At 37.7% G+C, this 18,064-nt stretch overlaps 1 protein-coding gene across 3 annotated transcripts in view; it reads left to right on the top strand.

Annotated features, from left to right (window-relative positions):
- Positions 1–18,064, top strand: part of SGIP1 (SH3GL interacting endocytic adaptor 1) — a 197,344-nt gene that overhangs the window by 69,534 nt on the left and 109,746 nt on the right. For all 3 annotated transcript variants that reach the window (XM_053655628.1, XM_053655629.1, XM_037164907.2), the window contains exons 2-3: positions 11,391–11,454; positions 17,442–17,466. In XM_053655628.1, the coding sequence (XP_053511603.1) occupies positions 11,391–11,454; positions 17,442–17,466 (89 nt within the window). The remainder of the gene's footprint in view (positions 1–11,390; positions 11,455–17,441; positions 17,467–18,064) is intronic.

Below are 18,064 nucleotides of genomic sequence, written 5' to 3' on the forward strand. Positions count from 1 at the left end.
ACACTGTGGGGAAAAAGGAAAAAGAGGAGTCAGAGGTACTTTTTAGGTTCTTGAATGGAGCATCTTAGGAGATGAGGGCACCATTTTACTTGTAAGTGGAGCCCTTGGGAAAGGAGCTAGCTTGGGAGGAAGTTCAGTTTCAGAGTACCCGTTCTTCAGGTGACCGATTATCATTATTTTTGTAGAGTGTTGAAAATTAAGCAAGATTTCATAGAACCTTAGAGTTAATATTATCCAACAGAAGATATTAGAAAATATACTCTTAGTTGGTTTACAAGGGAAATTTGATTTTTTTCCTTTTTCATATTAATCAGGGAAGAGAGAAACTTTACTATTTGCACTGGATTGGATCTTTACTTTTATATGATATATACTGCTATACTTTACTGTTTTCAACTCTCAGTTAAAATGACAATAATTATACCAATAAATAATATCAATTTTTGCATGGATAGCATTTATTTATCATCATGTGAAGCAGATATTTTACAGTGGAAAGCTGAATTTTTGAGACATCAAATGAGTTTTTTTCAACATCATGCAGCTCGTTAGTGGTATAGCTAGACTATATGATTTGGGGGCTGACCACAAACATAACAGAACTCTATGAGGAGTTTAAACTCATAGGAGTTTAAACAGAAGGCTTTTAGTTTGAATCTCAATTAGTATTGTCAAAATTGTTGTATTTACATACTATTACAAATGCTAAACTCTTAAGTGGTAAGAGAGACTCGGGTATTCTGCTGTTTTAGTAAATTAAATACTTTAGTTAGACTTTCTATATAGAACCTAACTCAAATAATGGTTTTCAAATAATTACTACAGCATAATACTTATAACACTAAAACAATATTCAATATTATGTTGTCTTTTGATGATCTAGAAAAGGCAAGTTATTTATGGAGCACATCATAGTGATCATTACAAAAATTAATTTTTATTGGAACTTTCTGGTACTAGGTAATAAATATTGCTGATTGGGGAAGTATTTAGATGATGTTCCTTTCCTGTTCCATTATTCTCAGTGACCTCCCAGTGCACTTAAAATCTATAGTCCTTAACTTGACCTTCAAGAATTTGTACAGTCTGGCCCCTGACGTTCTCATCTCACATCACTCTTTATCTCAAACACCACACAATTATGCATGTGTGTTAATAAGTAGATAAGGAGGAGCTTAAGTGTGTGATAGTTGCCTAATTAAAGGGAGGTGTTTCAGGGGGTTTGTAACTGATCTCTGATCTCACATAATTCAAGGGCAGTACTAGATATTGTGTCTTCTGACAATGATCCCAAATACTCAGGAATTTGCTTACTCTACACACTGAATAAAAGGCTTGAATTATATCCCTGCCCAATACTGGGAGGTTGATGAAGAGAACACTGACCAGTGATAGGAAAAGTTGACATCTGAGCATGCTAGAAAAATATGAGGACTTAGAGTTATAGAATCATTAGTAGAGTAACAAACATGAATTTAAATGTTTGAAATATAAGATATTCAAAGAAAGGGAATAATAATATGACCATATAGCCTAAGAAGATGATTGAAGGGATGGCTTAGTAAACCTGCAAGCCTACCAATGCTTTTTTTCCAGGAGGGCTGAATTGTTATTTTCTACCTCCAAAGAGAATAGACTAAACAAGAGCAGATTTTCATTGCAACTTGGTAGATTTATATTATCTAACAGGAATAATTTCATGACAATGAACTTTGTTACCTATTGGAATTTATGGTCAAAGGATAGATGGATGGGTTGGTGGGTAGGTGGCCAGATGGAAAGGTAGATAGATGGAGGAAAGGTAAATAAATTGATGGATGATCGTAATCATTACTATAAATTTTGCAAGCAGGGTCAATCCATATGCATCCCAGAGACCTTTAAGGCCTCTCAAAAGAACTTAGTGCTAAATTCTTTATTTAGTTACCCTTTAAAACCTTTATTTTATGTATGTTTATCTGATAACTGATTTTTCAAAAAGTATCTCCATGTCTACATGTTTTTAACTTTAACCATTTCCATTTCCCTTTGGAAGGATGTTTCATGATTCCTACTAGATAACTTTGGCTAATAACCTGTGGCGTGCTGGGTCAGCCATGCTAATCACATTTTTTCCCCTGCCTCCTGCTCTGCTCCCATGTAGCAGATTAGAATTAAACCAGAACAATTCTATGTAGGACACATTCCAGCTTTCTTTTTAAATCCACCTTTGAAGAATTTAACTGACAGCACTAACAGGTATATATAGTGACAACTTAGTTGCTTCTTTCTGGATGATACATAAAAGGGCAAGGGCATACAAAAAGCGTTTCTGTTCCAGTTTGCTTTCTTTTAGATTTATTTTCTTGTTGAAAATGGAATGTTTTGAAAATGAAATTTAGAGAATTAAGATTCAGTTGAATATATGTGTTTATGTCTGGAAACTGGATTTCATCTGAGCTGGATCATTAACTTTGGTTCTGTGTACATGTCACTGTCAGGCTGGGGAGGGTCTCGAGATGAGAGGAGAGAAGAGACTCCATCAATGTGGAGAGAGAATGACAGAGGGAAAGAAAGAATGAGAGAGAAACTGCTCTACAGAACAGTGCTCTCATTAACAGGTCCAATTAATTTCACTGGTGTTTGAAGTGTTGCTCTCCAAGCAAGGTGATATGTCTTTCCACCAGGTGGGAGCTGGAAGCTCCAAATTCTATATATACTAACCCAAGTATAATAGAAGTAACCCCAGTACAATAGAATAGACTTACTTTCAAATCATGCTGGGAAGACCAGCTAATTAAAGTTTGTAATAGACTTGTACACAGTTAAGGTTTAGTCAATGCTGTATTTTCCTGCTACAGGACGTAGTTTTATTTCTTACTGTGAGTCTTTTAATCCCCATTTATGTTTAATGATAAAAGTTACTAAATTACATTTCTTGAGATCAAGTTTGGTTTTGTTATTATTATACCTATAACCAAGAAAAGCTTGAAATTTTGGAACTGTGATTATTTTCTAATTTCGATGTATTTTTGCTTCTAAAAGAACGAAGCTATGGAGATGCTGTAAGTGCTAAAACCATGCATTTAGTTACTCTTATGTACTTAGTTAAAATAACTGATTTCTAGTTGCTTTATAAATCAAAACTACAAAACAAAAGAAATCTGTATAAAGTGATGTGTAATATAGTTCATATGTTGTTTAGCTGTGATTTAAACTTTACAAAACCTTTTATGATATATACCTGAAAAAACTGAGGTTCAGAGAGGTTGAGTAACTGGCCCCAGGAGGTGGTGAAGGGTGAGATTTGAAGCAGTCCTGTCCTACAGAGCTCAGAGCTCCTTCTTTCTTTATAACTACATCTGCTTCCCATAGATCCTGTTCCTGCACTTAAAGCTTAATAGAAACTTTTGTCTGCTTAGAATTCTTCCTAATTCCTCCAGCTCCTTCATTACATGAACATTGGCATAGCAAACACTAAGTCCTTTATGTGACAAACCTGTTCTATGACCATCTTTAACATTTTCTTCCATGTTACCAAAAGATTAAATATTTCTTTCTTAGAAAAGTCGTTACTGTTTTTAGCCCTTAAAAGTCATAATTGCCTCCTAGCAATTTCCATTTTAGTGGACTAACATGAACTTCCATATATCGAATGTGAACTTCAAAGTGCTCTCAGCATCAGGCTGCTGTGCAATTCGGTACTGATGGAGTGTGCCAAGATGCCCATTTCTCCCAATAGGCTTAGCTCAGAATGTTGGGGTAGCATCTTCTAAAGAGGCTTTGTTCTTGCTAGGTATGAAGATCCCCTGGACTATTTTTTTTTAGTCACATAAAAATGAAGATAAAGCATTGAGACCAAAGACTGCACACCCGCCAATTTTAAACAATTTGGTTAGAACTACAAATATGTAGAGCAACCAGGAAACATTTGTTGAGTGACTACCATGTTCCAAGTATAGCTAGACACTGAACTCAACTCTTCATATTTCCTGGTACTCACCTTAATTCAGTATATTCCATATCTTAGTCTAAAATTGTGAATATCATTAAAAATTTATGGGCGGGACTGGCCTTCATCCTAACCGGGCTTACATCTTTCTGTAAGATTCTATAACAAAGAATATCAATTAAATTTTAGTACCTATACTTAAAACTTAGAGGAAGAGCTGATATGCAAAGCATCATGATCTTTTCTGACAGAAATACATTGAACAACATAATGAATAGATATTGCCCATCTAGAGTTGCTGTCAGTATGCACATTATGTCCAGGACAATTAAATCTGCCTGTTTTTTATTACTGAGACCAAATGTTTGGCCTGGGTTCTTGCAGAAAGTAAGTAATTCCATTATATGTGATTCACCTTCGAGTAACCCTCCAAGCTGATGAAGATTCAAACAAAAAATTTATACTTATTATAGAAATAATTCTTTTAGCAAACATGTTTGAGTCTTTTTGTGTTAGTTGGGTAGCATTAAAAGATATAAGTATGCAAAATATAGTCTTTATGTTTGAGATACATACAGCCTAATTTTTCTAAAAATATGTCCCAATTTTTAAAAAAATCAAGGGTTGTTTTGCATGTATATTTGTTTGTCATTAATAAGAGGTAAAAATGAATTATGATGAGTAATAGAAAGATATTCCAAAGACATGAAGGGCGTTGACTCCGGAATCAGGCAGAGGGACTTAAAGGAGTGGTTGGCCAGTCAGCACCTGTGCGACTGGGCACCAGTTACTCCTCATGCTCCACAGTAGGTGCGTACTCAATACAATAATAGCTCCTGCCTTATAAGATTGTGTTGGGCTAAGTTCCTGACATATTTTTTTAAAACAGTGTAAGTGTACTTAATAAATTTATATCTACTCATTTTTATTTGTAATATGTGTTTTGTGCTAAACCAAGCTTTTCAATGTGCCATTGTGTACATTCTTCACCTAAAAACATGGTGGGGTCACAGCACACCCCTCACCCTGGGTCTCTGGCCTAATACCTATGTGTTCAAATAGGTCTGTCCTCTGTAGTTTGGGGCTCCTTCTCCTTCCTTAGTAATTCTATATACAAAAATGAATATTGAAAAACTCAACATCAATGGAATATAGACTGCAAACATCAGGAAAAGTCATTCATTTTTTTTTTAGTTATTATATAAACTTTCAATGCCTTTTTTAAAAATTGCTAAATAAACACCGATGTTGTATCCACTGTGTACCAGGCATTGTCCTGGGTACTGTGAGAATCATCATGAACACCCTGTAAGAAGTTGCTTAGCTTGGAGCCAAACAAACCTGACTCAAACTCTTGGTCTTATCACTTGTTTGAGTAGTCACATCGGAAGAGGAATTGAAGCATTTCAAGTCTGTTTGTTAATCCACAAAATAGGGGACAGTAATACCTTCCTGGCTTGTTGAAAGAGTTAATTTGTGTAAAGTGCTCAGCATAGTGCTTGGCATATATGAGGCACTCAGTGACCAAGCGCTGACTTCCCCGTGTTCCTAGCAATTACAGAGAAAGAAACTAAGTCTGTCTCTCCAACACTCATGCCCTGTGAGGACATGAATCTAATATAAAAAGTAACACAATACCTCATAGATTCTCTATTAATTTTGCTGCAAATTACAACCAGCAGAAGGTCAAACTGGGATTTGATCCCAGCTCTTTGGATTTCAAAGAAGGCCGTGCATTCTGCTCCCTTCTACGTGTCCACAGATTCTGTTTCTTTTTTTCCTTCCCCACTCTCTTTCATCTTCCCCCCTCCTATCACAGAAGCATCTGGCTCGAACTAGTCTGTGTTTTTTTTCGTGTGTGTAGTAAAATACACATAACATAAAATTTCCTATTTTGGCCATTTTAAAGTGTGCAATTTTGTGGTATTTAGTACATTTTCAATGTTATTCAATCATCACTACTACCTAGTTCCACAACTTTTTATCACCTTTATACCTACCTGTTAAGCATCCATTCCCTGTGTCCCCTCCACCCTGCCCCTGGCAACTTCTAATGTGCTTTCTGTACCAATGAAATATTCTGCTTTGGATATTTTGTATAAATAAAGTCATACTAATTGTGCCTTTTTATACCTGGCTTCTTTCACTTAGCATACTGTTTTTAAGCTTCATTCATGTCATAGTATATATCAATTCTTCAATCCTTTTTATGGCTGAATGATATTCTATGGTGTGGGTATTCAACATTTGTTTATTCATTTATCAGTTGATGGAGAATGATTTGCTTTTAAGGGGCATTGTATTTAGAAAAAATTTAAACTAAATGATTGGGCATACCTTCATTAGTTTGATTACATATATAAAAATGGAACCTACAGGCTCTTGCAGAAATCTAATGTCTATTTATCTAAATCCAATATCTAAGACAGCAGTTCTGGATGCATAAGAAAGAAGTTCTCAGTTCCACAGCTTGGGAAAGAGTCCTTCTAGTCCCAGATCATCAAAAACAGTAACATTTTTTACCCTTTTCAGCTCTCTGTTTTGATATTGGCAAGGGAAAAGTCACTTCATTTCTCAAAAACACTATTTTTCCCTCCCATGTTTATTAAAAAATAGTTGACAAGAGATTCACGACCCAGCCCAGGACAAATTACAATGTAGAAAGGAAAAATTAAATCCAATTTTTATTTATTATCTTTAGAGGGAAGGAAGGAGAGAGAGAAATATCAATATATGGTTCCTGTTCCCCCTGCACCCCCTCCCTCCTGAGCCAGGGCTGATTTTAAATTTTTTATGGAGTTCTAGGGTCATGAATGAATCATTTGATGCAGTGTGTTTTTTTAAGCTTATCAAGTTATCATAGTGTCTTAAATTTGTTATTTCTGGAAGGTCTTTGACTGTCATTGCTTTTTTTTCAAAGACTTTCTTTGAATTTTTAAAATAAACTCTCAAAAGACAGGTGCACACCTCCTCATTCACTTTAACACAGTTGGTATGATTATTTCCTTTTTAAATATATTTTATTGATTATGCCAGTTGTCCCATTTCCCCCTTCATTCCCCTCCACCCTGCACACCCCCTCCCCTACCATTCCCCCCTTTAGTTCATGTCCATGTGTCACAAGTTCACAAGTTCTTTAGCTTCTATATTTCCCATACTATTCTTGCCCCCCTCGTCTATTTTCTACCTACTGTCTATGCTACTTATTCTCTGTACCTTCTTCTCCCACTCCCCTGTTGCTAAACCTTCATGTGATCTCCATTTCTATGGTTCTGCTCCTGATCTAGCTGTCCACTTAGTTTGCTTTTGTTTTAGGTGTGGTTCTTAATAACTGTGAGTTTTCTGTCCTTTCACCGTTCATCTTTGTTATCTTCTTTTTCTTAGATAAGTCCCTTTAACATTTCATATAATAAGGGCTTGGTGGTGATGAACTCCTTGAATTTGGCCTTATCTGAGAAGCGCTTTATCTGTCCTTCCATTCTAAATGAAAGCTTTGCTGGATAGAGCAATCTTGGAGATAGGTCCTTGCCTTTCATGACTTGGAATACTTCTTTCCAGCCCCTTCTTGATTGTAAGGTCTCTTTTGATAAATCAGCTGATAGTCTGATGGGAATTCCTTTGTAGTTAACTGCCTCCTTTTTTTTGTTGTTGCTTCTAGAATTCTCTCCTTATCTTTAATCTTGGATAATGTAACTATGATGTACCTTGGTGTGTTTCTCCTTGGGTCCAAGTTCTTTGGGACTCTGAGTTTCCTGGACTTCCTGGAAGTCTATTTCCTTTGCCAGATTGGGGAAGTTCTCCTTTATGTGTTCAAATAAGTTTTCCACTTGTTGCTCTTCCTCTTCTCCTTCTGGTACCCCTATAATTTGGATGTTGGAACATTTAAAGATGTCCTGGAGGTTCCTAAGCCTCTCCTCATTTTTTTGAATTCTTGTTTCTTCATTCTTTTCTGTCTGGTTATTTTTTTCTTCCTTTTAGTCCACTCGATTGATTTTAATCCCAGTCTCCTTTCCATCAGTATTGGTTCCCTGTGCATTTTCCTTCATTTCAATTAGTGTAGCCTTCATTTTTTCATCTAATTTGTAACTAAAATCCACCAGTTCTGTGAGCATCCTGATCGCCAGTGTTTTGAACTGTGCATCTGATAGGTTGGCTGTCTCTTGGTCGCTTAGAAGTATTGGCTCTGGGACTTTGAGCTGTTCTTCTTCTTCAGCCATAATGCTTTTGTCTGTTTGCACCTGTTACATATGAGGGGCAGAGCCTTAGGTGTTCACCAGGGCTGGGCAACCCACTTGCCGGGTGGTGATGCTGTATGTGGGGGCGGGGTCAGAGAGGGACAATGGTGCTTGCTCTGCTCTCTCTCTGATTTCAGTCCCCGCTGCCACTTCCCACAAGCAAATTGGGCCCTTCTGGTACTGGTTCTGGGTGTGTGTGCTTGTGCACCCTCCAGGGCCCTGTGGGTCTCTCCAGAAAACTCTCCGTGAGCCTGGGAGCTTTTCCCAGCACCTGAACCCCCGAAAGTTTTTTCAGTTGGTGCTTTTAGGCTTTAATTCCTGTGGCTGGGGCCCTGGTCTGTGCTGTCTGTCTCACTGCTCGCTCCTTTGCCTGGTTTATCTGCGTGTGACTGTGTGACCGTGGTCAGCTAGCCGCTGTTCACCTTCACTGGGTCTGCCCGTTGCTACCCCACACCTGGGATCCACCAACTGCCACCTGCAGGCCTGGGTCAGTCCTGCTGCTTTTCCTTGTGGGGACCCCACTCCACCAGTCGCTGACTCCGCCCCTCTTACCGGTGTGGCTGAATGGTTCGTTGTTGTCAGATCTGTATAGTTCAATTTTCTGTCTGTTTTGGTTCCGTTTTTGTTACTAAATTTTTGTTGTCTTTAAACTTGGTTGTGCGAAGAGGTACAGTGTTTCCACCTATGCCTCCATCTTGGCCGGGGTATGATTATTTCTTCCTTCATTTTCTCAAAGAGCCGCTGAGATATGACTTTTACATTTTATACTTCGTTTGCTTTTGTCTTCTATATTTTTTTTCTGCTTTTCTAAACTTCCCAAACCTTTCCATTTTTTAAGGGGGAAAGTTTTCAGTGATTTTTTTTTTTTTATTCAACAATTGGATTTGTTTTGATTTTCTGGAATGTCACATCTTTGGTGCATCCTTGTATACCTTTCACGTATAGCTGTATTCTGTGCATGGAAAACATGACTTTCAATGAAAATAAAGCTATGGATTAGCATAGCATTTTGGGAATGTGTGTAAATTCTTTGATCCTTTTTACTGGCTGATTTGTTATAGAATGAGAGATCACAATGCAAAATGAATGTAACTTGTATTCAGCTCCACAATTAGAAATGATCCTGGAATGGACCCTATGTCTCCTAGATCCCACTCCAGTACACTTTTCACTGGAAAATGGACAACTCGTGATGTTCATGACCTAGTTCCTATTGGCTATTGTCCAAATTGGTGGTCAAAAACAGGACAGTCTATGGAAAACTACTATTGCCTGCTCTGTTACTAATTTAATACAAGAATTACTGGAATCCATGTGTATTTTCTGATCTGTTTGGTAGGACATGCTATTTCTTAATCATGATAAAGTTATAAAAAATAAAGTGATTGGAAAACATGATAATAATAGAATTTGTTTTATGGCCCCATAAAAACCAGTAGCTATTGGTGAATATGGCATTCATTGTGAAACCAAAGCTAAATTGGGACCATGGAGAAACCAATTTAGAGACTCAAAACCCAAGGAAAATTAAAGGAAAAAATGATGATTGTAACTGATATTTTTGTCCCTGTAAGGAGATAAGACAATTAGAAATGAGAGGGAAGAAAGTTTTTAACCATCAAAGTTAAAAAATGATGAGAGGGAAGGTGTTCCTAAATATTATGGGTGAGTAGCTTTTCAAATGTCAATAACTTTATTTTTCTAAAAACTTCTCCTGTGTAGAGAAATGAAAAATAGTTTTTATGTGGGAGGTTTTTTTTAAAATAAACATTGACATTTTAAAGACCTAAATGTTTTATATAAAATGATTATGAAAGTACAAAATCAGAACAGAGGTATTTTGGAGATTATATCTGAGTAGTACCCTGAAAGCCAAATAATGAATGACTCAGATAATCTGAGCAGTTTGGGCTGACTCACATGTTTTGGAAGAAGGTATCATCAAATCACTCATTCTGTCAATGTTTTCCCCTTTGTTCCACCTGATAGTGCCAAACAAATCCTGAAACTCAGTTACTTTTCCAATCCAATTTGTCAAAAAGACTTTACAAATCACCGGAAAAAAAACTAAGGTTTTGAATATATAGGCATTTAGCATGTTTGAGTAATGCTCATTAACATAAGAAACATAAGTCACAGAAGTAACTATGGAATGCTCTGGAAATGGGAATCTCAAACAAAGCCCTTCTTATCCTTAAGAATGGCAAAATCGAGACTGGGCCTGTGTTTCCTGGATGGAAGAAAGGAGTCTTCTGTACCCCAGCACTGCCTGAACAATGCTGCCTGGAAGATATTTCAAATGAATAAATCAAATACTTGTATTAGTGTTAGGTGTAGGGGACCTAATACTTGTATCACGTGTAGGGGACATACAAATGTAGGAACCTTGACCTCTGTCATAAGAAGGCTGACAGCCTATCAGGGAAGCTGATACAGGAAATATTAAGTGGAACAGTTTGATCTATTACAATACATATAAGAGCAACACTTTGGGGAAGCACAGAATCATTCATTTCTTACACCATTAGGACTGAGACATCCTCTCTGAGGAGGTGACATTTGGCTAGGCCTTGAAGGTTGAATTAAAATTCTGAATAGCAACAAAATAGGAAAAGCACTTCAACCAGAGGTAAGGAAAAGGAAAAAGGGGATGCTAGAGTACAGATGTTGGGGTAAGTCAAAGAATGGCTGATAATTCAGTCTAGCCACAGAACTGAGGAAACAGAAAAAGATGAGATGGGAATATGGGATACCAATATGTGTCAGGTCAGTGTAGCTCTCTTGGTATGGTTTACATAGTTGGTGTCTTGGAATTACCTGTCTCAAGAATGTGACTAACCTGGAAATCACTATTCTGCTACATTTGAATTTGGTTTCTTGGCAGGACCAATTAGAGTAATGAATAATAACATTCTAAGAAAAGCCTGCAATTTTTTCAATACCATGCTCTGATCTCCCTTTCATTCTTTTACATACTTAAGTTGCTTATGGTGCTGGGCACTTACAGTGCTGAATCTCTGATAGACATCGATTGAAAAAAAACAATAGTAACCATATGCATGCACTCACGATACATATACATCCAACTGAAGGATCTTTCACTGCTTTTGAACATTTGAATTTAAGGGATGTGTTGCAACTTTTAAAAATATTTTCATATGAATATTGCCAGAAACATTCAAATAGAAAATAGATTTCTTTGACCCTTTGTTATTTTCCCACAGGATTGAAAAAACGTACAAGGAAGGCCTTTGGAATACGAAAGAAAGAAAAGGACACTGACTCTACGTAAGTACCTTAAAAGTTTGCCTCCGCAAAGGAGCTATTTGACAAAGAATGCTGTTGTCATTGTCATTTTTAGAGTACACAGAGTCCTCTTGGATAAAATGTAATATTCTATTTCTGGGCAAACTGTAGCTGTTTGGCATAAACAGTTCTTAGATTTATGCTACAAAGACAAAGACTTTTCATCAGGTGTTTAATTTTTCATCATGTTATTATTTTATAACCTGATAACTACACTTTCCAGAAGTCCTGGGAGGCAGGAAGTGTTATTATAACTTCTGTGGGGACTAAAAGTATTCATTTACACCTCTGGGGTTGCCCAAGCAACTGAAATGAAGAAGCAAACACCTGTTTAGATAGATTAGACCACGCCAGAAACAGAAATTAGTCTAGATAACATTCCAAAGCTTTTGCTTGAGATGCCAAGATTTTGTACAAGCAGAACTGTAAATCAACCAACAGAATGAACAGGAATGATAGGCTGTTTCTCTGCAAATAAGAAGCCAGTGCTAAAAACAACCCTGTAGATACTTTTACACGTTTAAATGATCACACCCAAGATAACCAATTGCCCATAGACACTGATAAAGCCATCTCAAAAATCTCCAATGATACAGCAGTTTTATTGCATTTATTTGACCATCTCAGGTTCTCCTTTAGAGTATCTAGCTTTGACACACAATTTCAGGTGCATTTTTGAGCCAGGCAGGTAACTCACACATGGGAAGTAGGATGGGTAAGAACTTAGGAGTCCAGCGCAAGACCAGTGAGAGGAGAACACCACTACTCACCTGCAGGGTTGTGGCCATGTAAAAGTGAAGAGCTGGTGTGGTCTGCTATATATCAAAATAATGAGACATTAAACCCATCATTTGGCTGGAATCCATGAAATAAAGTTAGAAAATGGGAAAATCAATACTTGTTTGGGCACAGCTGAAAATGAAGAGGGTTACATTTATTTATTGCCCTTAGCTTTTCTTTCTTTACATTTTTACCATGCACAGGTGAGCATTGCACCTGTGTCCTTGTCCTCCAAGATTTTATAATTCATGGAATAAAATATCTACCACACAAACTGAAATATCTTCCATATAACAAAATGAGATGACATTTGAAATTACTCGTATGGTACCTAGTACTTAGTAAATGCTCAGTAAATGGCACCAACTACTACTCTTAATATTACTAATACTAATTAAAACGTGATAAGTTCCTTGTGAGCAATTAAAAATGGAATTCATGGAAATTTGAAGGTGGGAAAGCTCACATTTGGACAGATGATCAATGAAGTTTTAGGGAGGAAGGAGCTTTAAGTTTGACCTTCATCTTAAGAACAGGCATTTCACGCAAAAGGAACAACAACCTCCAAAGCAGGAGGGTGGAAAAGTCTTTTGGTATTTAATGCAAAATAAGCAGTTTGCCTACATGTCAGTTACAGGTAAAGTTGAAAACCAAGGGCATGTCTGGAAAGCAGATCAGAACCAGAGAGGACGTGCCAGGCTGTGGTGTCTGGGCTTCCTTCTGCAGGCAGTGGGCAACCTTGACCCCTCGAAAGTTTTTTTGCCAGAGAGTGTAAAGGATTGGGGGAAATAAAAGCAATTTTTAAAATCTAGATATCAAATATTAAGCTACCTGTTCTTAATTTTCCTTGTGCTTTTTCTTTTAGTAAAAAAAATTATTTCATGGAATTCACATTTACTCTAGTCCTGTTTTTCTGAACAATTGAATTAGGAGTTTTTTAAGGACAACATAATTACTATTATTTCTTAGAAAGTTGCCATTCTCTAAACAACCCGCCGAACAAGTGATGGTCCTTTCACTGGAGTCTGAAGACCGGCTCTGCTTCCAGCATTGCCAACATCCCCACAGCCTTGGGAGTCCACTTTTCCTTCCGTGGCCTTGGTTACACTAGACAGAATCCAGTTTCCCCAAAGAGCCAGACCCTGTACAGTCTGTCAGTAACTTCTGCTGTCACCTACAACGTGCCATGGGTTGTGTGGGACATCATTAGACACATCTCAGGAGAACATTAGCAGAAACCAAATCTATTTTTCTTTGAAAACGGTGTCTGTAACTGACTTCACATAATCTCTGGTGTGTGAAGAAAATTAAAAAACAAAAAAAATTTCTTCAAAAGGGAAAGGAGGTCAAACAGCCTCCCCAGAGCAGGGTGAGCTAATTTTCTTATGGCCAAAGCACTGCTCTTCCATTACCATTTCTAAAGGTATGGAAATAAGGAATTTTTCCTCATGGATTTGGGTGGATGCCCAATATCTCTCTGAAATACTCTGATGAAACGTTTGCTTGTAGAATCCCAAGCGTGTCTCTTTAACTTATCATTGGAGCACCCCAAAACACTTATATGATAGCAAATTAGCCAGAAAATTGGTTCCACTGGCAATGACAGTCAGAGGACCAACACTTTAGTCTAAGCCTTTGCTCTTCCTGAGCCCCTGATCTCTAATTGGGTCATATATCATTCTTGCAAAAGGTTGGCGAAATGCTCTGGAAGTTTGCCGTCCCTTTAGCTTTAGGTAAGGGTAGCCTGCCATCATTGAAACTTTGTTGACACAAACTGTTTTCAGAGCTGTTGCAACCCCCTCAGGGTTACCACACCACCTACTTGGTACTACCAGCCCCCACTTCAGCCAATCCTACCTCCTTAGATACAGAGTGGGATTAGAACCAGAGCTTCCTGATTTAATCATCATTACAGTGCCTGGTAGAGAGAGGAAAAGAAAGAGCCTGTGCTAAGTGGGAGGCCCTGTGCAGGATAAATTATATGTATTGATACTCCTTTTAATCCTCACAGTAATTCAGTAAGGCTAGAAATCATATCTCAGTTTTAGAGGTGAGAAATCAATGCCAAAAGGGAGTAAGTAATTTGCTGAATGCTACCCAGAAATAAGATTTGAAACCAGTATTTTAGTCCAGAATCAAGTGCCTAGGCTTATATCACCCAGAAGAAAAAGACTAGATGGGCAAAATTATCATCAAGGCCAATAAGAAGATAACAGAGAAAAGGCAGTAGTTGCAGGAGGTAACTAGCACTTTTTAAAACAAAGGCAAAGGGCCCATGGTCGATGATTAATTTTAAAATAGAACTCAATAAATATAATGGGCCTGCTATTCAATTTTTAAGTCATTTCAAAATAAAACATGAAATTTCGTAAAAAGGGTTATGAAGTGAATTGAGAATGCATGCCCAAGCGTCTGATGCTGCTAAAATCTCTCTGTGCCCCATCCTAGGTCATATTATGTAGTGATTTTACCCTAGGTGACATTTAGTGAGCATTTACTATCTTCTAAACACTATCTAAGACTCTTCATTTATATGAACTCATTGAATTCTCTACTTGTCCTTTGGGGTGTATGTATATGTTATTACCATGGCCATTTTATAGATGAGAAAACTGAGACAGAAAGGGGTGAAGTGATATGCCCCAGATTGTACAGCTACAAAATATAGGCTGATTGAACCCAGGTGTCTGGCACTAGAGCCAGAGCTCTTACCTGCCATGCTGACTGCCACCACACTAGGAGGCACCAGCCCCATTTCTATCAGTAGGTAAGACAAAGGATCAGAATACACCAACGCTGCTATATACAATTACAGTTATTCTGATTTAAAATTTTGACATGCCATCCTTATGAGGCAATATGCAGGAGATCAAGTGGCCTCTCATGTAAGATCCCGTATGGATATGCCCTTGTATCTGGACCAGTGGAGGGCAGCACTACAGCCAGGCCTGTCTCCACAGACTGTCTTTTCCCCGTCTATTACTTACTACCCCCAAAGATATCCCCACAAGTTTCAGTGCCTTTGGGTTTATCCTATGCAAAAATTGCTACAATCATTTCCTTTAGCAGAAGCTAAAATTCGAGGAAGAAATGCTCGTTTTCGCTACATACATTGGGTTGGCCAGAAAGTTCATTTGTTTTTTCTGTAAGATGGCTCTAGTAGCACCTAGTTGTCTTTAACTTCATTTGAAACAATTTTGTTAGATTGTATTGTGGAAGCTGTCATATAAGCATGCATTTTTAAAAACTTATCAAAATTGGTGAATTTTTTGTAGCCATTTTAATATCAAAGATGGAAGAAAATATGCAACATTTTCAGCATATTATGCTTTATTATTTCAAGGAAGGTGAAAATGCAACTGAAATGCAAAACAGATTTATGCAGTGTGTGGAGAAGGTGCTATGACTGAACATATCAAAAGTTATTTGCAAAGTTTCGTGCTGGAGATTTCTCACTGGATGATGCCCTATGGTCAGGTAGACCAGTTGAAGTTAATGGTGATCAAATCAAGACATGAATTGAGAAGAATCAACATTCTACCATGTGGGAGATAGCCGACATACTCAAAATATCCATATCAATAATGTTATTGGTGAAAACGAAACATGTGTCTTTTATTTCATGGAAAAAAACTAAACAGACTTTATGGCCAACCCAATAGCTCTGAAAAGAAAAGTTGGTTTTAGTGAGTGTGAGTTGGTATCTTTCCTTTGTGCTTTCCTACCAACCTGAGCCTATTGTGGCCATGATAACTCACTGGCTTACTTGCCTCTCTCATCTATGATGAGCGTGTCTTCATTTATTTTATCCCTGGACCCTAGCCTAGTGCCTGGCCCATTATAAGCACTCACTATTTGTTCAATGAGATATAACTTTTATCAGTTAAGACTCTTCCTATTCTTCTATTTTAGATGAAATTTCTTTAACTAATTCTCATAGCCAGGGAATGTTAGAAGACCCTCTTTGAACTCCAGTGGTCTTTCAATGTCAGTATCCTCTCTGCTTCTATCCTCTTCATCCACATGAACACAGAACTGGTTATGAAAAATGATGCACCTCCACTAAGTGTTTTGTAACCCAAGTAAAAATATTCTGCTAATGTAGAAGGGGTTATTGATGAGGAAGGGTTGTCCCATCTTGAAACCTGGGAGATGTCCCACTAACTCTCTGCATTTCTCTCTCTGCCCACCCTCTGAAGCCATAAATAAATAATTTCATTACCTGGTCCCACCTCCTACAGAAAGTTTCAACCATACCAAACTCCTCAAGATTTCACAGTCCACCTTCTTGCTTCTCCCTTCCTCTGGCTCCTCCAATTCAGTTTTTCAAAATAACAATAATGAGAGCCTTCCTCTGTTGCTACAAAGTCTAATGTGGCTGCAGATGAACAGTTTCGTGTTCCTAGTGCAGAGACGTCACAGAAGAAACAACAGTGATAGCCAACATTTTTGAATACTTACTGTGTATCAGGAACTTTTATAAATTCTTTATACATTATTTTATTTAAACTGGCTTACAGGGGTTAGGTAATGTGTTCGAGGTCTCAGAAATAATAAGTGGTGGACAGAGTCTGAACACTCAGATTCATCCTATTCTAGAGCCCTTACTCAGAAGCATCTGGAGCACAGTGCCACCGTGCTACCCTTCCAACTACCTTTCGGTCATCAGAGTGAGCCCTTCGGAAACACTGCCCTCCATTTCCTACTTTCCTATAATCAAAGGAAGAGTCAATAGAGAAATATGGAAGAAAATACAGATTCTCAAAGTAAGTTCAACAACACCATAGAAGTTCCTTCTCAGGGTAGAAATTCAAGACCCCTCACAGGGGAGAAGATGAGAGAGGGCAAACTGGTTTGCATTCCCTGCAACAGTTTTAAATGGAGCCGTCTAGACTGGGGCAGACGCTTAATGAGCTCTTCTCTAAAAGGCAACCAAAACACTGCTCCAGCAATTTGTCCTCATGGACTTCAAGTTTTAATGAGAATCTCCCTCCTGTATACACATACACACACCCCACACTCAAATACCACTAGATGATGTGTTTTGATGTAGTTTGCATTAGATAGGTTTACTGTGTTGTGCATGCGGGAAAGGGGAGAGAGGTGCTTAATGTTTCTTCTTGTTAAGATGCTTTGTGTAGCAAGAACAATTCGTTTTCCTAATAGCTACAAATTTCTTTTTGTTACAGAGGTTCACCGGATAGAGATGGAATTGTAAGTATTTAAACAATCATTTTCAGTAGTTTGCACTTTAATATAAGCTATGGTTAGATTTCCTAAAGCCCCATTTTTTCTTAGGGAAAAAATAGCTTAAAGGGTTTTTCAGACCTCTCATTGTTATAATTTTCTGTAATAATTGCATGGGACATAAATGCAGTCTTGATTATATTAAACTTATTTATGGCATTCACCTAAAGCCCTGCCCCAGATTGGGCAGGCAAACTAGTCATCAATATGGTGGGTCAAAAACCAGACAGTTTCTGCAGAGGCTGCTGCCATCAACTGTTATTTCATTTCCAATTTAATTATATAAAAACTCATTATGTGAGAATGTTTTTTTCCAACAGAGGCCGCAAAGTCATAATGGAGCTGAGATCCAATAAAACTGAAAGCAGCTTTTCCCCTTTTATAGTTGAGCTGCAGATACATTTTCTATATTAAATTCACAAGTAGGGAATGGTCTTGAAACCACTTATACCTGAATTTACAGCCTGAAGGAGGAAATGGTTTTGAAATCACTTATGCCTGAATTTACAGCCCGAAGGAAGAAAGTGTGTCCACCAAGGATTTAGATTTAATAGTAACTCTGATT

This window comes from Artibeus jamaicensis, unplaced genomic scaffold (assembly GCF_021234435.1).
Source record: "Artibeus jamaicensis isolate MK-2021 breed Jamaican fruit bat unplaced genomic scaffold, CSHL_Jam_final scaffold_1019, whole genome shotgun sequence".
NCBI classification, from domain to species: Eukaryota; Metazoa; Chordata; class Mammalia; order Chiroptera; family Phyllostomidae; genus Artibeus; species Artibeus jamaicensis.